Genomic DNA, 27,577 nt, shown 5'->3' with positions numbered 1-27,577 from the left:
CCGTCGTAAGCACCATGGACAGCGACCTCCTGCCCCGCTTGGACGTTGCAAGTTTCCAGAGCCTCTGGCAACGCTTCGACGCTGACGGTGAGTAAGAGGCGGGGGAGATGGGGGGGGGAGATGATGGGGCGAGGGCGCCGAGGGTCCTCGGGCAAAAACTTCTTTGGGATAAGCCTGTTTCGCTCTTCCGTAGGCTCCCCCCAAACGGGCCCTATGTTTGATTGAAATTTACGCTCTTGGGTTTCCCCCCCACCCTCTTGTCCTGAACTTTGTCTGTAACCGACGTGCTTCACTCTCGGATACAAGATGCCCTGTCAAGCTGCGAACGTTTTTGTCACTGGTTGAGGCAATTCATGGATGACCAGTTAGTTTGTTTACTCCTGAGTCGTTTTTAATGACTCATTACTCACAGGGAGATTTTTCACCCTCGCGCCGTCACTTTGCTGAACACCTAATTCTTGGAGTTTTGCCTAATGTCTATGTATATTAACCCACACGGCGTGGTTGTAGTATTATTTATCCTTCTTATTTACTTCTCCCTTTTATTGATGTTATTATTATTCTCTCTGTGGCTTTGCATGTACACTGAGTGCTTCGTTACCGGAGACAAATTATTTGTGTGGCGAATCACAGTTGGCCAAATAAAGTATCCAATTCAATTCATTTAAACAAGGTAAATAAGTCATACATTAATTACATACGTAGGAGGGAAAGGTTTTAGCAACAGAAAGGAACAAATCCGTGGCTTCTATGCATCTCAAGCTCCTTCGAAATATAGATTTGATCAATTTATGAAATAGGAATTGGTGATGTAAAGCATTGAGCTGGGGATCCATACACTAATATTGCATACTCAGTAATATAGCTTATTTTATTTTATTTTTAGACAATGGCTACATAGAAGGAAAAGAGCTTGATAACTTTTTCTGTCATCTGCTTGAGATCCTGGGCAGTAAAGTAAGTACTCCATCTTATCTGCATGTAAGGATGACACGAACGAAAGCTTGTCCAGCCTATTCCTGGCTGGATTAAATACAGCAGAGCTGAACATCTGTTCTGGAACTCAGTTGTTTACCATGAGCAGTTGGGAGGAGAGGCTGAATTCTTTTCTCCACCCATCCTCCACTGAAATGGCAGGCTGACTTGTTAAGACTCTCTGTGCAGAGCCTTGATTGTTCTATATACTATGCTTGATCATGATGAGGTTATTTAACCATTTCCTTACATGTACCTCCTACTGGTAATTCCTACCGCTAAAAATCATTTGCTGCCTCAGAGTCTACTTCAGTTCCTTTCAAACAGTCTCAATACTGATGGCTCTGTGTTGACTCTCCACATTTGCCACCAACTCAGTGGTCATATTTCAGGCATAAGGCACACCTGTCTTTTTCAGGAAACTGTACCACCTGTTCAGTTTGATTAATGAGGATGAACCAAGAGGCTTGTGTATCCATGGAGCGGATAAAGGAGGTTGTAAAGCAGGTGTTCTGAGGCCTGTGGAATCTGTAGGAACATTAGTTTTACAGATGTTGTATTCTGGGTTCCAAAATAATTAATATCGGATTTCTTTGGATTTATACTTGGATGCAAAGGTCTGTAAATAAGGTACTGCTTGGTTATTTTATTTCAACAAGTGAATTGTCCTTTTATTTTAGTGTTGATACACAGCCTCCCTCTATGGTCCATTTTGCCTGTCCTTGAAAATGCAGAATTTTAATTTAAAAAAAATTATAAAAGGCATTGGAAATACTTTTATTACACTAACTGCGTATTTATTTATACAATAGTGAACAGACTTTCCAATTTCTAATCATTGCTAACCAGGCAACGTTGAAAAGCAGAAATGAGGGAAAGCTAAATTTGGGGTGTGTGAATGGGTTTAAATCATGTCTGAACTAAGGCTCCACTTTATATGGAATATAAGAATAATTTGCAAATATGTAAACTGAAGTTACCAGGTACAGAAATAGGTTGTACTAAGAAACTTCCTCAAGGTTGCCTAAAATAAAAATAAATAAAAAAGGTTCCCAGCTGTTAAACTCTGAACCATTTATTAGAAGGCTAGCGTAAGCCTATGTATGTGATCAGTTATTCTAAATTGGTAACACTTTAATTTTAATGATAACTTTGTATTTCCATGTAATATCAAAAAGTAAAGGAAGACTATAGAGGGATAAATATTAACTGACGTAGTTCAATCAGTGGCTGAATTTTATTTTTTTCTTTAAAAGTGTGGACACGTTTCTAAATAGATGAACAGTAGGTTAGTCTCTCTGTTGCCCTCTCTGGAAGTATATATCCAATTTTATTTTTGACCTCTCTGTTTTCAGAGGCGAGATCTGCATGAAAACTGGCCATTTTAGTGGAGCACGTTTACCAAGCTTTGCATGAAATGAAATTTTATAGAAAGAACAATTTTCCGTTTGACTAAATGGAATTATAGTATCACTGCAGACATTTCCCCAGTCATGAAGGAGCCAGAATTACCAGGCTTCTTTTTTTCAATGCCTTAAGGTTTCTGGTAATCTTATTGCAATTGCAGGATCCTGGTTTGTTAGAATTTTGAGAAGATAGAAAAAGAAATTGACAGATGAAAGGAGAATACAACATTTCTTTCTCATTTACCAATTACATTATGAAGATAATTAATACTAACTAGTTGTGCTGGGAAAAAAGTTATGTTATACCTACCTTCTAAAAATTAAAATCCTGGCCTTGTTAAGAAAGGAAATGAAAGGTTTAGATTTCTGGGAACTGATTTTCTGAAATGGACAAGACAACCTTCCACAATACAATTATTTCCTATAGAAGCCACATTTGTGAAACAGCCAATCAGAGACCTGGCTGGTCATATGAACCCAGAACCTTGGACACAATATGGTTAAGTGGAGCATCTTATCCAACTTTGTATCTAAGGGGGGGTGGTTTACTTTATATATCTTGTCCAGAGCTTTTCATGTCGTCCAAATCCAGACAAAGGAGCTTTATTTATCAAATTTATTTAGTCAAATTTATAAATCAAATTTAAAAAGAGCTCACTTGACATTAATTCTTTCTTTAGTCAAGATGGGAGACGAAAGCAGCTGCAAAATGGAACCTTCTAATTGCTTTCCACCGTTTTTATTACCATTGCTATTCCACCATACTCAACCTGTAGGCACATAGGGTAGGTGAAATAGGCACAATGCACCACATTTTAACAGTTGGGCCACTGTGAGTTAAGACAAATCAGATGAGAAAAACAAGCTGCATGGGAAATAAGGCCATTGCAAAAGTAGTAGGGTGGTGGTAAAATAACCACTTCTGATATAATCGTGGTAGCCCTTGGTTTCTTAAGTAAACTGGCACCAAATCACAAGGTTAATTGGCCTACTTGAGGCTTGAGCTAGGTTGAGTCAGCTTCAAACATGGAATGTAAATAAGCCTGGAGAGAATACTTTTTAGGGCCACTTCAGTGATATTTCCAGAATTCATATCCAATTTTTTCAATTTAATTTATTAAATTCAATCCCCAAATCTTCCTGAAGATGCTTTCAGTCAAAGAATTTTTACCAAGATCCTTGGCATGATATTATGGCTCCATTAGTGTCTCTAATATTTTTCTTTGGTTTTTTCTTTTGAGAGTTATTTAGGATAGAAAAATTAGGATTACCAATTCTGAACTTTCTACTAATATTAACTGCAAAGACTAAACAGAGGGGAGGGCTCTAGGGGCAAAATAAATCATTTTTAATAACATTTTCTTGTCCCAACCAGTTCTGTCTTACAAATGAAGACATCTTCCCAGCCCATTAAATAAATATAACTAAGAACTTGGTGTGAATGAAGGCCAACAGCAGCTAAATAATTGGCAATTATGATTTCACGTTGATGGGTATAGGTGGATAGAGAAGTCAAATCCAGTGGTGGGATTCAAATATGTGAACAACCAGTTCTCTGTGTGGATGCCGCTTCCGGAAGTCCATTCTGGGCCTGGGCAACAAAAAATTAGCTACCAGTTCTACCAAAGTGGTGCGAACCAGCTGAATCCCACCACTGGCCAAATCCATACTAAATATCTGATTAACTTTGTGACCAATCTTAATAATTAGATAAATGGACAGGCTGGAAGAACATCTATAGGACAAAATCATTTATACAGGAAGGATTAAGTAAATTTCAACACACCTGATCTTGACCTATCTGTGCCAGTCAGTCTATCAGCTTGGGATATATGCTTCCTCTGCCATATCTATTTGGTGGGCCAGTCACATTTATGCATATTTTCAATATTGTTAACTGCAATAGACATTACCAATGGCTATAATCCTATAAGTGGAGAATGGAAGATCTCCTCTCTTCTTTACAGTGATCTATCTATTCAATCTAGGATTATTTTGTAGACTATTTTGGAAATATCAAAGTGATACAAACATGCTTTCCAGGGTTATTTGAGAAAGAATAATTAGCTTCTATTTCTGTGCTTTGAAAATTTAAAGGGCATCAAGCAAGCAAATAAATACTAATGTGTTCACTGAAAGTTATTTTTGTTTTAATAGCTAACAGTTTCATAATTATTATTTTTAACCTTTCCCTGTTGTTATTTTTTCCTAATGACCAATGGAGTCTCTGCTTGTTGGTATTTTTCCCATTTCACTACTCTAATCTGTTCTCATTTTGTGTAAGAAAAGCAACTCCAGCTGGGAAAACAATTTGTCAAGTGTGCAAAATGGGAAAAGAAACAATTGGGCGTAAGAAGACGAAATAGGGAATTGGGGGTGGTTTTTAATTGGCAAGATGCATCAAGGAATCTAGGAGTTAATTTTGAAATCTGGGTCCAGAGAAGAAATGGACTATTCACAACCCAGACATTCAGAAAGTCTCTTCTTGTGGTTTTCTATCTACATTTAGCAAAATTTCATTATATTTTCCTCAGGGTTGTTGAGGGCTCCCCCTCCATTAAAATAGCCAATCTTCCATTTTGAAAACTTGACAGCTGGACTCAGCTTTTCCTAGTTACTGTTTCCATGTACTTTAAAAGGAAAACTAGCTATTTGTTTTGAAATAAGAATAGTGGGTTAACCAGACAAATATTTTGCACGGCCTCACTAACAGTCTCACCCATTATTCAGAGTTCATAAAAAACACACAGGCTCGCTTCATCCAACATTCTGCATCAACTGTCAGCTAATTAAGTACACCTTGTGCAATATCTACCAATATGGAACTTCTGAGCTTTTGAACTCTGAACGTATAGATTAATCAAAACCACAATGCATTTTGTATTAATATAAACAATTTTTAACACTAATATAAGGCGTTACGTACAAAAATTTCTAGACAAATATGAAGGTATCATATTCGAGACAAAAAAACTGATGCCCATACTATGGACAACTTATGGGAGGAGTTAAAAGAGAGAGAAATAGGTTTCCTCAAGAATATCACACAACATGCATAACAGGAAGTTTAAGTAAAGAAAATTGCCTAAAGCAGGGGTGTCAAACTGCCGGCCCGCAAGCCAGATGCGTCATGGCAAAACCGCGCTGACCGCATTGCCGGCAATAGAAAAAAAGTTGTGATAAGTCGCGACATCACATGACGTTGTGAGTTTGATGGCTCTGGCCTAAAGAATAGCAGTACTAGAACTCAATCTCCTAGTTTCTAGTGTGGTGCCTTAAGCACTACAACAAACTGGTTCTTGACTAATGTTATTAGAAATCTAATTTTGTAATTAGAATTAGCTAGATATAATAATATGGTTTAAAATATTGCTTGCAAACAGTAACATTGCTAACTTGTTGATGAAATGTGTTTTAAGTAAAGAATTAATATTTGCTTCAAGTTAGATAAACCAACACATACATGCACATGCATTCAAGGATAAATTCTTAGTTGGCTATATACCTTGGAGTTAAAACATATGAGCTATTAATTACTTAGCAATTTTATAAAAAAGGAAGCTGATGAGTTCAGCTGAATATGTTCTATTCTGTTATCCTTTTATAATATAATTTTCAAAACCTTAAATGATCTTGAACTTCTTTTATAGTTTCCATTTGGAAAGTCAAGTTGGAAATTTAAATTATAATCACAGGTGATATTTTTAAAAATCAACCATGGAAATCAACCCACTTCTTTGTTCTACTTTCTGTAAGATCCTTCATTTGAGATAAAAATATCTGGAGATATTGGGGTTTTCAAAATCTTGTTTCCATATTTCTTGGAGCATAGGCAAGTTTTAGCAATAGATAATACTCTGGTTTTGATGTTCTCTTGAATAATTTAAAGGCCATGTATCACATATTTGGATTGGCTTAATTCATTTCTGTTACCCTTTTGTCATCCAGGATATTCTATTAATCAACAATTCTCAACTATTGCTATCCAATGCACTGGGCATAGCACCAAAGTAAATGGGTCCATGGGTCTCCAGTGGAGGGCTCATGGGCAAATGATGACATGTGTCCAATGGCATCACACAAATGCTGCGACTTGTGCCAGCTGTTGGGAAGCAAGTTTGTAGCTGTGGCATTTAAGTCACGGTATTATTTTTGACATCATCACGGTCTGCTGTGGATACCACCAATCTCCAAGGTCACTTCCAATCCTTACATTCAATGATTCTATGACATGAAGGAGGGGCTATAAAAATATGCCTTAGAATGTGGATCCTTGTGGCCTCCTTGTGTTTGCATGACTTCAAGTCATACACTTTTAAAGTTGCTCCAAAAAAATTCTGCCTAGGATGAAGTTCACCTGATTTTGCCATCAAATATCTTCAGGTTGAGGACAGGAAGCTGCCATTTTCTGATGGCAAGACTATGATCACTGAAGAGCAGAATCCTCAGTGACAATCTCCTCTCCTCCAGCCTGAAGAAAACTGTCTGCAAAATAAAAAAAAACACTTTTAATATGCCAGCCAGCCACTCCGTGGTATAGTGGTAGATAAGACTACGCTATAACTCATTGCTATTTCAGTTCACTACAGAAGGGGTCCCCAATCTCCGGACTGTGGCTCAATACTGGGTCATGGCCAGTTCGGAACCGGGTCGTGCAAGCTGCTGGCCTGTGCACACATGTGCGCAGCTTGACCTGGGCAAGAAGCAGGCCAGAGCACACAAACACAGCTCAACTTGAACGAAAGGTGAGCTGGTTCCCCTCTTTCTCCCTGCCAGGCCACCAAGCCATAAAGATTGGGGACTGCTGCATTACATAACATTTTTTATGGTTTTCCAAAAAGGGAGAATGTTTTTGAGTTCAACTACATAAAAGGATCTCTCACTTAAACAGCCTGACCTGATTTCTACATATTTAAGGCAATATTAGCCTTCTAGATTTGAATGGAATTTTCTATGCATAGCCTTCATCCCGAAATATAACTAGCTCCTCCCACAAGCCTCTGGTAACTGTAAAATAGGAAAATAATAAACATAGATTTTTTTTGATCTGGTCTAATTTCAAAGGCGGGCCCTGCCAAGCAAAATCAGTGTTAATTACAGTACTGTGTCCTTATGCAGCCAATCTTTTCAATGAACTATCTACTGCTTTATATAATTCTCACATAAATTTTATAAAGCTCTCAGAAACTTCCAAGAATTCACATGTGGGACATCAAATATAATTATTTTCCAAACATTCCAGTAATGTTTAAATTTACTCAGATGTCTGCAGGCACATACCATAGTTGCTTTGGAGACAAAATGCAAACACCGTTTGTTGGTGTCGGGATTTCAGATTCTATCTTGGAAAGAGACTGAGTATAACTTTACTCTATTTATCAATAAAATACCATCAAAGTCTTGGAAGTCTAATTATTAATTCTGAACACTAAAAAATGTGCAACATGCAATATCTTGGGGGGTTAGTCTGTGAAAAAATGGAAAGGATTTAGACTGCAGGTAATCCTTGACATAACCATTCATTTTTTAACCGTTTGAAGTTTCAATGGCATTGAAACAGTAACTTAGGACTGTTTTTCACACTTAATGACTGTTGCAGCATCCCCGTGGTCACATGATCAAAATTTGGATGTTTGGCAACTGGCATGTATTTATGATGGTTGCAGTATCATAGGATCACATTTTGTGACCTTCCAACAAGCAAAGTCGATGGGGAAGCCAGATTCATTTAACAACTGTGTTACTAACTTAACCACTGTAGTGATTCACTTAACGGTGGCAAGAGAGGTCATAAAATGGGGCAAAACTCACTTAACAACTGTCTTGCTTAGCAGTGTTAATTTTGGGATCAACTATGGTCATAAGTCGAGGACTACCTGTAATTGCAGAGGCTGTGATTCTCTACAACTTCTTATTCTGTACTACACCTGTGGATATATGGCTGCGTGCTGCTCCTCCATTTATAAATGCCTACAAGACAAGATAGCAAGTATATTTAATTGAGAATCTTTCCTAGAAGAGTAGATTAAATTTATTTTTAGACTTAAAGTTGCTGTAATCCTTTTTTTTTCAGTACAGAGTGCCAATTGGAACTCTTCCATGGGTGATCTTAAAGAAACATAAAAAGGCCATAATATTGTATGAATGTTGTATAATGTTGTATCAGAATTACAACTGGAGCCATAGTCCTATCACCTTTAGCCCATTAGGTTTGTTTTTTTTGTGACAGAGCACCATTACAGAAGAAGAGCTTCAGAGGGTGAAAAAACAATTAATGTCAACCTTCAGTGTGACTGATGATGGACGCTTACAAATACAAGAGGTATCTACCTCTTTTCTTCTCTTGGGACTTTAGAAAATGTAGCATAGAGCAGGGGTCCCCAACCCCCGGTCCATGGACCGGTACTGGGCCACGGCATGCCAGCAATCAGGCCGCACAAACAAACAAAGCCCCATCCATGGGATGCAGGCAGCACACAAAACCACGCACTCTCCGGTCCATGGAAAAACCTCTCATCATGTAACCGGTCCCTGGTGCCCAAAAGGTTGGGGACCTCTGGCATAGAGAATTGAACACTCCCAAGTGCCAGTTTTAATACAAGGAATTTGTTGTATCTTAGATGTTGCTGCTGTTTTCTTATTTCAGCTATGCCTGATTCCTATTTTTGGAAATAATCCTAGCAGGAGTGTTCATAAGATGTGGTCAAAAAAGTAAAGATGGCAGTCACAGTGATATGAACTCTGCCCACATTTTATGTGTGTCGCTCATGTGATACCAATAAAAAAACAGGTAGAGCTTCAAACTCCTCATTGTGGGTGTCATCTTGATTTTTGACCAAACTCAAGCAGCCCTGAGTCCTGTAAACATATAGCCAAGGGGCATTGTGGAGATGGGGGGGAGGGATAAAAAAGGTTTAAAAAATCAAGATGATGTTTGCATGATTGAAGGCCCATTCTTTTTTCACATGTGCCACAAGTGTGAGACATATTCAAAAGGACAGGGGAAGCCCTCTTAACCTTTTTTTGACCCTGGTACAGATTGAGGACTCTGATTATTAAACAATAATAATTTATGTTATTTTAGCTTGCAAATATGATTTTGACTGAGGAAGACAACTTTCTGCTACTTTTCCAAAGAGAAACTCCTTTGAATAACAGTGTGGAGTTCATGCGGGTGGGTAAGAGTTCTTGCTGCATGTTCTGTTTTTGAAGTAACAACTGTCGTTGATTTTTATTTCACTCATTCCAGTGCCTCAAATAAAGTAAGTACTGGAGGATTGGGTTTTTAAAGTACAGTGTATTTCTGAGATGAGAGGAGCTAAACCTCTTTTTTTGGTACTGAAAAGTAAATTTATCAGGGACAAATTTATCAGTCCTTGATTTACAACAGTTCATTTTGTGACTGTTCAAAGTTACAACGGCACTGAAAAAAGTGACCTGTGACCATTTTTCACAGTTATAATCTTTGCAGCATCCCTATGATCAAAATGTGATCAAAATTCAGATGCTTGGCAACTGGTTCATACTTATGACCACTGCTGAGTCCCAAGGTCAAGTGATCCCTTTTTGCAACCTTCTGACAAGCAAAATCAATGGGGAAGCCAGATTCACCTAACAACTGGATAATAACTTGTCAACTGCAGTGAGTCACTTAACAACTGTGGCAAAAAAGGTCGTAAAATGGGGCAAAACTCACTTAACAAATGTCTTACTTAACAACAGAAATTTTGGGCTCAATTGTAGTCGTAAGTTGAGGACTACCTGCATAGTGTTATTGAAAAGCAGGGAGGTAAATCATATGTGGGCATGGAATATTAGCATCTTTTCTTCTACAAAATTTCCTTGAGATGCATCTTGAACTGTAGACCCAGCTCTTTTTGTGTTCTGTAATACATATTATCTCTTATTTGTGTGTGGTTTGCTGTGAAAGTGACAACATACGCTTCTTGACACAGGTAATTATATAATTATAATATCACAACCTAGCCTAGCCTACACTTCCCTACCCTACCCTACCATACCATACCTTATCATACCATACCATGCTATACCATACCATACCATACCATACCATACCATACCATACCCTCCCATACTCCTTTCTGTAGCTGCTTATTCAGTTCACAAATTACTACCTTATCTTTCTTTGAAGCAAATACAACCACAAAAGGGCTGTGTGTTTTGAACTGTGCAAATGTCAGCCTTTGGCTTAACAAGCTACCGATATCAGAAGGTTTAATGGATAACTCAGGTTTACTTCACATAGGAAGAAATAAAAGCTGCACCATCTCCCCTATTTTTCCATGTAGTTTTATGGTCAGATTTCTCTTACGAAAAACATCTTAGCAACATGTTTGCCCTGTGCGCCATATACTCTTACATAAAAAAAAAATAACTAGTAAACGAGTTTTTGGTCAATAAACTGAGAAAGACTCAACAGCTTTTATCACATCACCAAGAAGATGCACAACTTAGCCAGCTTTTGTATGACTCCTGAGAAGTGTAGATTGTCCTAGTAGTTCAGAAATTATTATCATTTCTTATCCTATGAAGATAATTCTACACCTGGTTAGAACAGATTTTATGGCTTATCAGTTTCAGCCTCAAAATGCAGTTTGAGATAAGCTATGTTGTTTGCACAGCAATATCCCGGCCTGGATGAGCAATCATGGAAACCACACGTCCAGACTGAACTAGCCTGTCTATAATCTGACCTCTTTTCGGGTGGAAAAAACCCCCAGTTATACAGGGAATATTCCAACCAGTTTGCAGAATCCTATATCTCTAGATCTTTCAGGAATGAACATCAATTTTGTGTTGTCACTGCTGAAATAAGCCATATGTGTGCATGTGTGAGATTGCATGTCTGCAGGTACAAGTGTGCACAGTAACACAAACAAGTGAGGCCTGTAATAAAATGGGATAGTGTGTAGAGTATGTCGTGGACAAAGTAAATGTGGCAAATAAAATGGAGGCTGCACCCTTTTCTTCCCTGTCTTTGAGATGTGACCAGGATCAAACCTACTTTATTTCTTTGCCTAATCCTATCAGGCCAAAAGTGACCCTCCCTGCCCCCAGACAAAGCCTCTTGCAATCCCATCTAAACCGAAGAACAGAAGTCTCTGTTGACAATGAAATCTGAGGGAAGCCCTCATAAGGGAATGACACACAGAGAAACTGCAACCATCCCTCTTCAATAAGGGACACCACTCATTTGGTCAATATGCCAAGTCCTGAACAATGGGCTTCCCCAGAAGTGATTTGTCACATTCCTTGGCTATAGGACCCTCCCTGATCTAACAAACAGTGTGCATGAAATATTTCCTTTCCAAACCATTATGAGAAGAAAGGCTGGATATGGTAGTATAGGTAGTCCTCAACTTATAACAGTTCATTTAGTGACCGCTCAAAGTTACAACGGCCTTGAAAAAAGGGACATGATTGTTTTTCACATTTACGACCATGGCAGCATCCCCATGGTCACATGATCAAACTTCAGATGCTTGGCAACTGACTCATATTTATGACAGTGGCAGTGTCCCGGGGATCGTGGGATTCCCCTTTTGCAACTTTCTGACAAGCAAAGTCAATGGGCAAGCCTGATTCGTTTAACAACCGTGTTACTGACTTAACAACTGCAGTGATTCACTTAACAACTGTGGCAAGCAAGGGCATAAAATGAGGCAAAACTCACTTAACAACTGTCCCACTTAGCAACAAAAATCTTGGGCTCAATTGTGGTCATTTGAGGACTACCTGAATATATAACCTTCTTTCTCAAATTCTTTCTTGTGATTTGGCGACTAAGCAATATAGACAGTTCCATGAAACTCATCTAATGAACCAGATGAACAGAACATGTTCTATGTTACTTATTTTGCTTTTTAGTGGTACAACCACTTCCTCGGGCTTCTGTATTCTGAACCAGTAGCATTGTAACGGTCCTGAGAGAAATCTACCAAAGGATTTATCAGTGAGGTTAGGGTGTTAATTCGAGAACATGTCTTGTAAAATATCACATTTTTTTCTTTTCTACAGATTTGGCGTCATTATGATGCTGACAGCAGTGGCTTTATTTCAGCCGGTGAACTCCGAGTAAGTTCTGGGCTTGCTGGAACTTTATCCAGATACTGCTTTTGTTATTAGTTATTCTTTGATTACCTTTGCGCATTACCTGTACTAAGCACAGTTCCAGGTAAGCCACCTTTCCCAAGGGTGGCTAGAAGCTGCAATTAAATTTCCTTGGGGGGGTGGTGGCAATTGTGGATGGGAATAAGACCCAAAACGAATAGGCCCACAATGTGCATATAGACAATATTTGCGGGTTAATTTATTATTTCTTTCCCCTTTTTAGAGGAGCTATTTTCTCTTTAAAATAGTGGAAACCTGCTATGCCTATTTTCAACTACAGAGACAGAAATACCTCTGGAAGCCAAAACGAAGTTGGCCATCCATAAATTATGCTTGAGACTTATAGGAATCAAGTTCTTGAGTCATGCATATTGTTCTAGGACCGGGGTAGGCAACCTTGGCTCTTTTATGACTTGTGGACTTCAACTCCCAGAATTCCTGAACCAGCTGGCTCAGGAATTCTGGGAGTTGAAGTCCACGAGTCATAAAAGGGCCAAGGTTGCCTACCCCTGTCTAGGATGAAGCTGAAACATAACTTCTACTCTCTTTCCTGAACTTAGGACTTTCTGCAAGATCTGTTTCGGCAGCATGGAAAAAACGTTTCCGAGGCAAAACTGCAAGAATATACTGATACCATGGTAAACTGAAATTTCTTAGTATTATAGTAATTCCTAAATCTCTGAAGCAGCCTGAAGATTTTTACACTATTTGGATGTGTGTAGCAGAAGATGAAAAAAAAATATCATACACAAAGCATATAGGATTTAAGGCTCATTTCAAACAGCAATCTTCTACCTTCAGAAATATAATGCAAAGAAAAAAATGGAAACGGTAGAGCAAGAGCAAAGAGAAAATGAAGTAAGGAGAGCTCTGAGAAGGGGGTTGAACTAGATGACCTCACAAGAACCTTCCAATTCTGGAACTCTATATCAGTGGTTTTGGGTAAGGAAGGAAAAAGCTTGGGAAGTCCTGTTTTAAGGAGGCAGAAAGCTTGCTAAGATGTTGAGGAGGGATGCTCATATTCTTGTTCCAAATCAAAAACATTCTTTCAGCTTTTGGGGCTGTGACAACAGCTTGAAAGTGTAAAGGGCGAATGCCTTGCAAATGTCAGCAACCAAAAGTAAATTTTCAGATGCAGGGTATTAATTCAGGCTGACTCTGCAACCACATTAGTCCAATGTTATTATTATTATTTCATCTTTATTGGCTGCCAGTTTATTTCCATGCTCAGTTTAAACTGCTGGTTTGGTGTTTATAGTGCTAACAGCACAATATATCTACTTAGCCTTAAAAGCCACTAATTTCAATGATTTTATATTCAAGTTAAGTGCATATAGATTACCATCTAAATGGCCTAAGCATTTCCATTTCAATATTTCTTATAATCTATTTTAAAAAAAGCTCACTCAGGAATACTTACCCCAAAGACATGTCTAGTTTGTTTAGTCCTAGTTTTTTTTCTTCTTCATTATGTTTTCTTTCCACGCATCTAGCAATTTTTGAGATATTTTATCTCAATTATGTTGAACTCATTTTAAATATTATATACATAAAAAGTTTAGTGGATTAAGGACTAGGATTATTAGCACACAGAGAGAAGAAGTCCCGAGTATCTTTTATTACGTTTCACTTCCAGAAACAGAACAAACCTGTAAATAACAATGGATTAAATGGCAAATTTTAAACTGGGCAGGCAAACTTTTCAGACCTAAAGGCCATACACAGCAGCATGCAAACACATAGATAACCCAGTCCTTTGCTAAGATCATTGGAGGAGACTTTTCTTCTCATGTTTCAGTAAGATGCATTTGGTGATAATTCAAAAGATAGTCTTTTTAGTAGTGGGCCACTTGGAGATCCAGCAATAGTGTTGCTGGCATGCCTTAGCAAACCTTTACATGTCAGTGGGATCGAAGGATGATGAACAAAGCCATAGTGCCATCATCCTAGGAGTGATCAGAAAAAGTTTAGCCAGTGAACTAAAAGGACCAAGTTAACATGCTACAAGTCTATCACCCAGCACTCACCATGGGGGCATCATGTCCTCTAAGCACGATGCGAAGCTGTGCAAATCCTCTTTTTATTTGTGGCTAGCTAACCATGTACATTGTCCATATTGAGTGGGTGGGAGTTGAGAGTATTTTGAGGGTGCTAATTGGCTGATGATTTGCCAAAACATGTATTTCCCCCAATGTCAATGTAACTTGTGTAATGGCAATCAAAGAGAGTCTTATCACATTAATTAATATATATCCCTAAAAAAAGGAAACTTAATTTGTAGTTAGTTCATCCTTGCTGATGTTGATGAAGATTCTCAGCCATCCAGGTAGAATTGTATCATTGCTGATCTTTCTAATACAGCTCTCTATTGTCTCTGTATAGCAGTGCAGTTCTCTATAAATGCTGTCTCCATTAATTTGAGCATCCAGCCTTATAAGCCATCCTGATATATTTGATGGCCAAGTAGTTGCTAACTCTATGGTATGACCTGGTAGCATTCTGCAATTCACAAAGCTACATTTGCCATGTGCAAGGAAAGCTCATTACTAGCAAATTCATCTGCAAATCACACCACCTACCCTGCCAAAATAATCATTGAGATTATTATTCATTGGCTAAAATAGCAAGTCATGATAATATCTATCCAGCTGTCAGCCATGGGCTTTCATTTCCAGTGGACAATATGCTTCCATCAGATATAGGAGCACCTTTTACCCATGTGCAATTTAAAGAAAGCGCTATAGATTAATTCTCAGCTACCTGGATGATGAGAACGTTTCCCATATTTGTCCAAATAGTTGATGAGCAATTGAGTTTATCAGATCCCTGCTCCCAAAAAAATAGTTTTGAACGATAAATTGTTTGGGTCCTACATAATCCATAGCAACATCTATTTAGCTTTTCTTTTAAAATTATTCCAGTGCAGTAGGAGAGCACATCCTATGTACTTTAATACATTAAGCCCATCAAAAAAAATTTGAGAAGAGTTTTCAAAGAAAAAGAAAGGGTACATTAGAAAACAATTGTGCTCTTTGGGGCATGATGCTAAAGCACAGTTTAGCTAGCAGTTAAGGCATCAGGCTAGAAACTGGGAAACTGTGCAGAGTCCTTGCCTTAGGCATGAAAGCTAGCTGCGTAACTTTGGGCCAATTTCTCAGCCCAACCATGTCACAAGGTTGTTGTTGTTGTAGGGAATATGGAAGGAGGAAGGAGTATTAGGTACATTTGCCACCTTGAGTTATTTATAAAAATAATAAAGATGGGATATAAATGATAAGGCAGGGCGCGGTGGCCTAGCAGGTAAGATGCTGGACTTGTCAACCGGAAGATTGGTAGTTTGAGACTCAAGTGCCATGTGACAGGGTGAGCTTCCATTCTTGCCCCAGCTCCTGTCAGTCCAAAAGCTTGCAAATGCAAGTAGATAAATAGGCACCATTTCAGTGGGAAGGCAAGTGTTCCATGGGCTTCAGCGTACAGTCATGCCGGCCCCATGACCACAAAAGCTTCTTCGGACAAAGCTGTCTCCCTTGGCTAAGAAACTGAGATGAGCAGGCCCCCTAGAGTCAGAGATGACTGGATAGAGGAAACCTTTACCTTTTTAGAAATACTTAATAAAAATAAAAAGGAACCCGGCCTCTCTGCAGGCTACATGTTTTTCTTATTGCACTGGTATGTGACTTTTGCTTTCAGCTCAGTTCAGCCACATGTTGCAGTAATGACACCATTCACAAACCTAAATAAACCTCAGGGAGAAGAAAGGACATGTCATGAGTAAAATTAACTGTTTATCAACAATTACCTATTTCAGTATTGTAAAAAAGAAGCAAAGGCTTTTGGGCTTGCCAGAAGAAGAGAAGGGCAAAGAAACGATGTAAACTGTAGAAGAAGCTAAGCTCATCCTTGCAGTAGCAAATCATGATTCATACCATGGAACTGGGTGATGATCTCAGACAATGAGCCAGGTGCAAGGAAAGATACAATAAAACTCTAATTCATGCAGTGCTGGTATGATTTTATACGAGATTGCTGAAATGTCCTGCTAGAAATAGCCAAAGTCTTGTAATATCTCGTTATCTCATACGATTTAGGCATTTTCATAGGACAGCAAGTGAGTTTTCTCATTACCCTTTTGAAGATTTGGCAATGCCCTTGGGCATCTGGTGAGCAGGCACGGCATCACCAACCCCTAGTTTTCTGTCTTGGCAATGCCATTCTGATTACTGTTAAAAATTCCTCACGTGTCAATTCCAATAGATCAATGAAGGCGCCAACAGAAAACAGAGTTGCTCTCCCAGTTCAGTCAGGCATCTCAATTAGTCATCTTTTGTGAAATGAGGTCAGCTGTATCCTTACGTTGTGGTTAATAGCTGAGGTATGGAATGCTGGGAGTTGAAGTCCACAAGTCTTAAAGTTGCCAAGCCTGCCACCCCTAGCCTACATTGTGCACTCTTCTGACAAAAACTAATTCATATACTGTAGGAGTACAGGGTACTGAGTGTGAGATGGTACTAATCTTCTAAGCCACTGAGCCTGAAGATTAAAGGATAGAAAGATGAGATACTATGCAACATATGGATACGTTCACATTTTCCCCCAGGTTTTTTTTTTCAGCTTTCCTAATGGTAGCATTAATAAAGTAAAGATTAAACACTATCCCAGTTTTGAATATTTTAGAACTGGAGCTAAGCTGTGCAGTTTGCCAAATCACCTTCCCACATATAAAAAATTAAATCCAGCTTCTCAACCTTCTTTTATTATAGTTTATTCCATTCACTATTGCCTTCACTCTTTCTTCCTTTTATTCTGAAAAAGCATTGCCCTTCCCCCCCCTTTTTGTTGTTTTGTGATATAATAGCAGGAAAAGGGCAAAAAGGGTGGGGCAAAAAGTAAACCAACCAGCAAGAACGAAAATGATAAGAATACAGTTAAGTGAAATTAGAATATACTTCAGAGCACAGAGAAAGCTTTTTACATTAATAGATTTTGATACCAAGAGGCTGAAATTTCTTAATTAAATCTGATTTTTACAAGACAAAGCTTTTTAGTAGTCTCAAATGTTTCTAGACGGCTCAGCAAGATGATGGATAAGCACCATTTTTCTGATGGCCTATGACAGGGTTCTCCAAACTTGGCAACTTGAAGACTTGTAGATTTCAATTCCCGGAATTCCTCAACCAACCATGCTGAAGTTTACAAGTCTTTAAGTTGCCAAGTTTGGAGATCCCTGACCTATGGTTTCCAAGAACAAGTTCAGAAGACCTGCTCCTGCAAACTTCTCCCCAGTAGTTCCCCCCAGTGCACTAGAACTGCTTCCATCAGAAATGTTGGCCTGTAGAACTTTTGGCCATGCTGGTAGAAATGTCTGGGAATTGTAGTTTCAGTACCTAAGGATGCATGTCTGGGACAAGATGCTGTTGACATCTTAGGCCTGTAGTATTTACATAGGTACTTACCCATGACTCCCAAACAATACATAATAAAGTCTTACCATAAGGATGTCAAATGCAAAAGCCTACATTTTAAGCACTCCCTCATCAATTTTTCCTTTATGACTTACATTTAATTCTTGATTTGTCCCTACAGTTTGTTAAGGCTGATCAAATTATCTTATCCTAAAATTACATTCTTCAGATTTTTAGCCTATCTCATCCTCAAAGGCTTTTGGGCTGCAGGTTTATACATGCTTTCCAGGGACCAAACACTATTGAAGGTAGTAGCACCTTGTTTTGAATCAACCTAGACTAAAAAAAACACCACATTCCATCAGTGGTTAGGAAAAAGTTGGAAAGTGGGAGAAAAGAGGTAAATATTTTGCTTATGTATTCAATGCCTGTAGCTGAAAGAAGAGTCACAAAACGTTCTTTTAAAGTTGTGACTTGAACAGTCCAAATATCCCTGGGAGAAATCTATGATGGACTTAGGAACACCTTTGGATCACAACATAATTCTGCCTGCTGTAACTCAAAGTAATTTGAATGTATTATTCTGATTAGTAAAATACTATTGGTTTGGGGTGTTGGGTTTTTCCCCCCTAGCTCTCCTAGTGTTAATCATTTCACTTCCACTATTTGCTTTGTAGATGAAGCTCTTTGACAAAAATAAAGATGGCCGGCTGGATCTGAATGACCTCGCAAGGTAAATATTTGATTCGCTTGGAGTGGCTTCAGTAGCTTACTTCTCCACTGAGTCACTCTGCCCCCAAACCAATCTTGGTTGTATTTACACCTGTTGTGCTAAAAGCTGAAGGCTCAGGACTTGCTTTTCCTGGAAGCAAGGTGACAATGCACCACATCACAAACTACTGCTTCCAGAAATGTCTGCTAACTTCCTGTGAAATTTCCTCTCTTTCTGAGCTCTGTCAAGCACAACTGTCTATTTCTGTGGAAATGAAGTCTCAGAAAATAATGGTTTAACTCTTTTCATTCAGGATTTTAGCTCTTCAGGAAAATTTTCTCCTTCAATTTAAACTGGATGTAAGTACAGTAATTTGCAGGGAACTTGATTGTTCCTTTTTTTCTGTATATAGTTTTTTTTTTCAAAATTAATTCCTGTTCTTTGATTCAGGCTTCGAGTGCAGAAGAAAGAAAAAGAGATTTTGAGAAAATCTTTGCACACTATGATGTTGTAAGAGTTTTATTATTAATATTTGGGATTACTGACCCTGCAATACACCAAATGATAGTTGCCTGTTTTATGAATGCTGTTCTTTATTGGAAGACATTTCAAATACTCTGCATCTAGTTTAAAGATAAGTTAAAGATAATCTATGAAGGGGAAATAACTCCTTGAACTTGTCCATCATTAATTAGTCCTATTTAGGCATGCAAATCATGGGTGTCTGTGGGTGTCCTCATCCAAATGGCTCAGTAATGTAATTTGCATTGAATTTACATAATTCACCTTATTTGCATAATCATTACTCAGGTGACATTATTGTGACCTGTACCAGACAGTTAAACTACATGTCACCTGGTTATAATTCTTCACACAGTGTAGAAATGGATATTGCTTTATTTAAATTATAATAATTATTTTTAAATATGTGTGCATACAAATCCATGTTCTCTGTGGCAACATAGTGACCAATGTTACATGTCACCCCATTCATATTTAAAATAATTGTAGGGATTATTATAGCTGTTTTGCTGGGCAAATGGGTCAACAGGGCATTATCCAGATAAATACTGCTCTTGGTGGAAGGCATTTTCTGCCTTCCATTTCTTAAAATGCCCAAAAAACATTTTTTTTATTTGTTAGAGATGTCAAAACTTTTCAAAGAGGTATTTAGCAACAAGCATGAGTGTGTATCTATTTTGTAATCATTAAAGCAAGAGTATTTTTATTTATTTTTTTGACAAGGATCATGAGTTACTTCAGAAGCCGATCCTGACCATCTTCCATTCATAGTAATTTTTGTCCTCTAGGTCCTCTAGGTACAAATGCAGATAATTCTGGTCTCTAAATGTAATAAATTTTAACCAGGTACAGATGAAGACTATAGGCCAGTGATGGCGAACCTTTTAGAGACCGAGTACCCAGTGCAACTCAAAACCCACTTATGCATTGTCAAGTGCCGGGTGGGTGTGGCCCATTGGCTGGGTGTGGCCCATTGGGTGGGCGTGGCTGCGGTGGTAATGGCAGACTGGGTGGGGCTAAAAAGTTCAATCAATCAATTCCAACTTTGCAAGATCTTTTTTTTCCCGTGAGAAGTTGAAATTGACTGATTGAACCTTTTTTTTTTTTGCACACGGCGGCGGAGGCCTAAGGTGAAAAGGTTTTATAAAACCCAGCTGAAGGCCTAGAACTGGGGCGACGGCGCACGTGCCCACAGAGAGGGCTCTGAGTGCCCCCGTTGGCACCCGTGCCATAGGTTCGCCACCACTGCTATAGGCAGAGGAAAGCTTCTCTATCTATGAAGGTTTCCTATGTCATATTTCATTTCATTTTTATGGGCAGGAATTGCACAAAGAATCTCCATGGATAGATGAAGATCTCTAGCTTTCAAAGCCAACTGTGTACAATAAGAAGCAGACCAATAGAATTATGTAAAGGAGGCCAGCATACTTGCTTCCTCCTTTTATTTGCGCAGATGACACATATTTAATGTGCTTGTAGAAAGTGTATAACTCTCATTGATCTGGTCCATGTGGTAGAAAAAGCTTGATGTTCATATCCCATTAGTCTCTAATATGCCACAGCTCTTGTGAGAGTTATGAGTCTACTTCAGGGGTCTTCAAAGTTGGCCCATTTATGACTTGTGGACTTCAACTCCCAGAATTCCTCAGCCAGCATGCCTGGCTGAGGAATTCTGGGAGTTGAAGTCCACAAGTCATAAAAGGGCCAAGTTTGAAGACCCCTGGTCTACTTGTTCCCAAAGCTGAGAGGACAGGAATAAGGCCGTAATTTTTTTCCTATGGATTCTGGTAATTTTCTTTTTTCTTTCCCATGAGATCCTTCTTATTGTTTAATTTGGCACAAAATATCTACAAGGATATAGCTTTTAAGATTGAGTATATTATTGCCAGGAAGAGAAGAAAAGTATGCGGATAGATATGTCAACATTTTTACTCCACAAATTTATATTCCAGAGTAAGACAGGAGCTCTTGAAGGTCCAGAAGTTGATGGGTTTGTAAAAGATATGATGGAACTTGTCAAGGTAAGTTCACTGTTTTTTATGTTATGACTGAACAAAATAAGCTGCTTACATTTTCTCCTTTATGGGAAATGAAGAAGAGAAGAATGGGAAATTGTGATGTAACATGAAGAACTTTTGCATACACTACAGCTTGTCTTGTTCAAATTATCAATACTTCCTCAATTATTGCCCTTCCCCATCCTTCCTCCCAGACATAAATATTTGCTGGTAATGTACTAACCATGTATTTCAGCTCCATAGAACACATTTCTTCCAATCTTCCCCAATCTGATAACTTCCTTTATGCTGGATTACATCTGCCATTACCCTCAAAGATCAAGCAATTACCTAGCTCAGTTAGGGATAATAGTAGTTAAGGTTCAAAACATCTCAAAGAGCCACAATTTAAGGTCTGTTTCATGTTATGTTTTTTTTTTAATTAAATCTCTTACCCTGGAATACAACTCCATTATTTCTCATTATCTCAGCAAATGACACCAACTGGATATAACCTTGATGGGCTAGGAAGCTAAGTAGGGACTCAGGCCTTGTTTATATTTGAACTTTGAAGGAATAGTTATATTGGACTTTGAAGGAATAGTTAGAGGCTAAGCTGGGAAATGAAAAAAACAACATGGAAGAGGCAGAGTCAGGCTCTGGTATAGACTGATGTTATGCTTACTGGTGTGTAATTCGTTTTGGCAATCATGTGTTGTTCCCCTGTGTTGTGTTCAATTGTATGTTATTTTAATTTTTCTAGATTTTTTTAGGTGTTGTATTGATTTTAACTGTATGCTGCTAAACCTGTGGTCTTATAAATTAAATTAATCAGATCAAATAAATAAAGTAGATTGCCTTATTGCTAAAAGGGACTATTTTGTTTTCCACAGTGCGCTTTTATCTCTTTCTTTCTCTTTCTTTCTCTCTCTCATTATTGTTATAGCCCAGCATTACTGGTACAGATTTGGATAAATTCCGAGAGATCCTGCTTCATCATTGTGATGTGAACAAGGATGGAAAAATTCAAAAATCTGAACTTGCCTTATGTCTGGGAATTAAAATTACCCCATAGGCATTAGTAGTATACTTTTCCTATGGTCTAACAGTTTTTTTTCTTTTGTGAAAACCTGTGAAAACATTTGTGAAACCTTTTTCAGAACTATGTAATAATCTGCTATATTAAACTTAGAAGATAAGCTCATAAAGGTTAAGGATATTCAGTTAGCAAGTATGTATTTGCAAGTATGTGTTCAGATAGAAAATGTGGTGAGTAGCAACTGGTTCTGTGTTGTTCAAAGCGAGATATTATCTCTCATAGTCTTATACATTTCTGATCAATTTGAAAGTTCTGTGATTGCTGCAACAAGAAAAGTTTCTGCTACAAGATTTTTTATTTTCCTTTAATATTTTCATTCCCTGGGCTGTGTCCTTCATAGTGTTCCCTTTGTTTTGTCCCTTCCTACTTTCAAGTAGGTAGTCCTCAACTTACAACCGTGACAGAACCTGCCCGTTAAAGACATAAGTTGCAACATTTATAAAGTGGGTTATCATGTGACCAATCCAATTTTACAACTTTTTTTGCCGCAGTCGCTAAGCAAATGCGGTTGTTAAGTGAACCCATTCTTGTTATGGGATATTTTTGCCCAAAACCACAAATAAATGTTAATTTTCAGCAAAAACATTGTAAATCATGGTCATGCGACTGTGGGACGCTGCAAACGGCCGTAAATGTGGTCTGCTTGTCGAGTGCCCAAAACATGGTGACTTGATTGTGAGGGAAGGCACTATGGAACTATGTCGTAACTTCAAATGATCGCTCAATGACCGGTTATAAGTTGAGGATTACCTGTATGGCCTTTGAAACTCACATTGGATTTTTTTTGTAAGAACTTTTACAGAAAAATAAAGCTCAACAGTTGATAACACAGAGTACAACTGGAATCTATATTATTTATTACATATCCATAAGTTCCTGGGTATCCTATGTGTGAAAATTCTTTGTATTTTTCATGCCCTATCGCCAAAGACAGGAGACAACATAGCTGGGAATTGGGAAGTATTGCCTTATATAGGTAGTCCTCGACTTACAACAGTTCATTTAGTGGCAGTTCAAAGTTACAACAGCACTGAAAATGTGTCTTATGACCATTTTTCAGTTACAACCGTTCCAGCATCCCCGTGGTTACGTGATCAAAATTCAGATGCTTGGCAACTGATTCGTATTTATGACTGTCTCAGTGTCCCAGGATCACGTGATCCCCTTTTGCGAACTTCTGACCAGCAAAATCAATGGGGAAGCCAGATTCACTTAACAACCAGGTTACTAACTTATTCACTGCAGTGATTCACTTAACAACTGAAGCAAGAAAAGTCGTAAAGTGGGGCAAAATTCACTTAACAAATGTCTCATTTAACAACAGAAATTTTAGGTTCAATTGTGGTCGTAAATTGAGGACTACCTGTAAATATTTATTTTTAAAAGCTATTTCATTTTCCTACCATTAAAAAGAATTCCAAAACTTTGTTTGGTTTATAACAGATATAAAGATAAATAAAAATAGCTAATATGCTCCTTAGTAATGGTTTTACTTCCATTTTGTTTATTCTGCCTCCAAATGCCTTCGCGTTGTAGAATATTATTTACATTCTAGCAAGTTTAGAAGATCAAAATGAATTGCTAATAGAGAGAAGGAGGCGGAATATTTGTATTTAATGTGCACTTATACCTAAGCAAAATTATACGAGGAAAAACAAAAGTCACAACACAGTTTTAATCAATATCAGCAATGTAGCTATTTAATAATCAGATTTTTTTTAAAAAAAATTCTCAGGGCTGTCATCATTTAAATTCCCAACAGGTTATTGCACTGAAAAAAAAAGTTCTTCCAAATTTATAAAGAACCTGAAAAAGGAACAAATTAACTTCCTCTTTAAACCTAAGGAGTTGCATACTTAGGAGAGCCATACCAAAGCTTTTCTTAACTGAAATACCAAATGCTCACAACACCAGGAAAAATGGGAAAAACTTAACAGTATTTTGTGCTTTCATACTATGGTTTGTTGTTCCTTTCCTATAATTAGCCAGCTGTACCTCTTTTTCTTTCTTCCATTTTTCATTGTTAGCCAAACATACCAGCTACAATTTTAAAAAAAAATCAGTATTGTTTGCTTAAGTACTTAATGGAACAAAATAAGGTCCATTTTCTTTGTATAGTGAGCTTTGTTAATGCTTCTTGAACAGAAGCAATGCCAACTAGAGAACCCACAGTTTACAAACACTGGTGCGCATCCCTTCAGAGCCAGTCTCTGATGTTCACTGATATAGATTTCTTTCTTGCATTAAAAATGTTATTGTAACTCAGGCTAGCCACTCAGTATTTTTCTCCCTTTCTGTACATATGTTATTAATGCACTTAACTATGGGCGTCTTTCACCATCAAAGCTGACACCAGACACAGCATAGAAAAACACAAAGTAGTAGTGCGAGATCGGAAGACGTGGAGAGACCAGGCCCACAGAATCACCAAGTCAGGCACAACTGAATGCATAACACCATCAGCATGATCACAATGGGCATCTTTAACATGTAGTTGTATGACATGTAATTTTTATAAATAGACTAGTTTCATGTGCAGAACCCAAGATCTTGACTATTGATATATGTGCTGGCTAAGAATCATAATACATGATTTTAACATAGTGATGAAATGCTTGCCTCCCTGTATTGCTTAGAACAGCGGTTCTCAACCTATGGGTCGCGACCCTATTTGGGGTCGATCGACCATTTCACGGGGGTCGCCAAGCAAGGCTGTCCGCCATTTTTTTTCCCTTTTCCGGCGGGTGCCTTACCTCCCTTGGGCTGGGCCAGCTGGTGGTCGGCCTGCTCCGTCTCTGCCGCTTGCCAGCTACGCCTCGGCCGACACAGGGGGCGGAACCACGCATGCGTGGCGCTCCCGGGCAGGGAAAGTCCTCGACTTACGACCGGTTGGGTAGTCCTCGACTTACAACCGGTTTAGTCCTCGACTTACGACTGGTTTAGTCGACTTACGACCGGTTTAGTCCTCGACTTACGACCGGTTGGGGGTCGCGGCATTAAAAAGGTTGAGAACCACTGGCTTAGAACAATATATCTTCAGAGGATACTGTAAAAGTAGGTATGTAAATTTTATCCCTGAATCAGACTTAACACATATTGAATGAATATAGAAGTCAGTCCAATTTCCAGTGGCAATTGCAGGAGCAATTCTGTGGCTCCTTCTAACTGACAGACCAAACTGAAATTGCTATTAGAATGCCACTTTTAGAAAAGAAAACTTATGATATTTTATTGGAAATGGTTCTGAATAATTTCTCAAAGCCTTTGGAGAAATTGCCACTAGTTTTAGACAATCAAGAACACCAAATTTCTGAAGGGAAAGGAGTGAGGGGGGGAATGAGAAAGCACATTAAAAAAATTATCTTGGTTTCCTTGGTAGCATGAATTTGCAATTCACAAAGGAAACTTAGCAAGGGAATAGAATGCAAACTGCTTTTTAGGTTGATCATCATTTTGGGAAAATGTTAACAGTAGTCCCTTTCTCCCCGTGATTTTGTTTATCGATTTCTCTCTATCTCCTTGTCCCATTATAGAGAAATAAAAGGGTTTTTTTTAATTTTTAAAGTTGGACCACGTTCCAAATTTCCATTCATTTTTGTATTGCTTTCAGATTTTCTAATCAAGCAAGCTTTCATGGCAACGTTGCTAACAGTTACAAAACTCAGCCAAAGCAAACTGGAATCCTGTTTTGGCTCTCTCCCTGTACCCATCATGGCACATTTTTATATTCTTCACAATTTGCCATCAGCTGCAGGTGCAGATGCAACTATTCCAGAAACAATGCTGGGATTATGCTAGTCATGCTGGCATAGAAGACCTTTTCTCCAGGTGTTGATTAACTCATACATTTCATTTCTGCAAGCCATATAGAGCATCTCATCCTTTAAATCCACCAAAGTGAATGCATTCACAGTAGGAACTGCTGGGGAGGGAGGGAGAGGGAGATGGAGAGAGAGAGAACATTGATATATAATTTCCAGTTTCTCTTCTGCTTTGTTATTTTCAATATTGGCAGTTACTGGACACAATATTGGACACAGTTATGAGGAAATCTGCCTTCTTCGATGCCCAATGTATATATTTGTAAATAAGCATTATAAAAATATAGTAAGTTTACAGTGACTCTTCACTAATGTTGAAGAAAAAGTCTTCATCATGGTTCAGTCCAAGCCGGGAATAAACAACATAGCGACTGCTTTAGAAAGAAGGTTGCAGTTTATTGAAGAGGAGAGCCAGACAGAAAGATGGCTCTGGAAGAAAAAAAGAGAGCACATGTAGGGAGCGGGTTTTTATACCCTCCGGAGCCTTTTGTTTGGAGTTGTTCCTATGGCATGAACTTTGACTTTAGTCTGAGTGTGCCCTTTGGCATTAATCCTATTATGTCCTGTCTTAGAGTTTGGGTGGGATGTTTAGATTTTAGGTATCTTTGTCTTCCTAAGCTTCTAGCTGGGGGCCGCCAACCTTCCTGGATTATTTACATCACCATTTCTACAGAGCTGGTTTCTGCTTGGGGGAGGGAGACTTGGGGCTATTAAGAAAACTGGGCATGCTTTCCTGCCTCTTTTAAGATTTTCTGAGGAAACATAATATTCTCCCTTTTTAATGTTTCCTTCTGGGGGGGGGTGACTTCCCACACTAAGGAACCTAAACCCGAGTCATTGCTCCATTTGGGGAGCAAGCATAGAAGTATTTTATGGATTGGTACAACCAGCTGAAGTCAATTTCTGCAAGAACGTTGAACCATCAAAATCGAGTCATATATCACAAGGCTAGCTCTTTCTCTTATTCATGCCTGCTAAAAAGAATTTTATAGATTGTACATTAGCCTTCACAATGCTGCTGTTGTTGTATTAATCTTGACCTACAAACTGAGCCACAGAAAAACTGATTTCATGACAGCTAGGTATTTCCCTCCTGTTTATTGCAAACTGAAGGTATTGCAATCCCCAGAGAATCTCTTTTATACCCGCAAATTCCTCGAAGAGCCCCCAAGTGCATCAGTTAGTCTTTGAAGCAGTTAGAAGTACATTGACAATCTTATCCCTCTGAGAACTGGCAACTGGCTAGTTTCTGTCTAATACGCATTTCAGACAGCTATTCTAAATGCTGGGGATTTGTTCAAACACATAATGTCTCCAGAAATTCAGACGCCTGATGTTTTTAAGCATCAAGGTCCTCTCTCACAAAAGAATGCATATATTTTTAAAGTTTGGGGAGCTGGGCTTTAGTTGATGCTTGCAGGCTTTGTGTAAATTTTTTCTTGTTTTCAATTTGCAGTGCTGTTAGGTTTTAGCAGGAGGTGGGGCTGGTAGGCAGAAAAACACCATGTTTTG

General features: G+C 38.4%; 1 protein-coding gene across 1 annotated transcript; it reads left to right on the top strand.

Annotated features, from left to right (window-relative positions):
* Positions 1–14: 14 nt before the first annotated feature.
* On the top strand, positions 15–22,220 carry SCGN (secretagogin, EF-hand calcium binding protein). The gene is made up of 11 exons (XM_029286209.1): positions 15–87; positions 887–957; positions 8,611–8,703; positions 9,466–9,555; positions 12,420–12,476; positions 13,073–13,150; positions 18,592–18,647; positions 18,940–18,985; positions 19,077–19,136; positions 21,101–21,169; positions 22,092–22,220. Exons 1-11 carry the CDS (start codon positions 15–17, stop codon positions 22,218–22,220), a joined length of 822 nt encoding a protein of 273 aa, XP_029142042.1.
* The last annotated feature ends 5,357 nt before the right edge of the window (positions 22,221–27,577 follow it).

This window comes from Protobothrops mucrosquamatus, unplaced genomic scaffold (assembly GCF_001527695.2).
Source record: "Protobothrops mucrosquamatus isolate PMUCROS unplaced genomic scaffold, P.Mucros_1.0 scaffold3101, whole genome shotgun sequence".
In the NCBI taxonomy this organism is placed as follows: Eukaryota; Metazoa; Chordata; class Lepidosauria; order Squamata; family Viperidae; genus Protobothrops; species Protobothrops mucrosquamatus.
The sequence above is the reverse complement of the archived record's forward strand: the minus strand, read 5'-3'. Positions and strand labels throughout refer to the sequence as shown.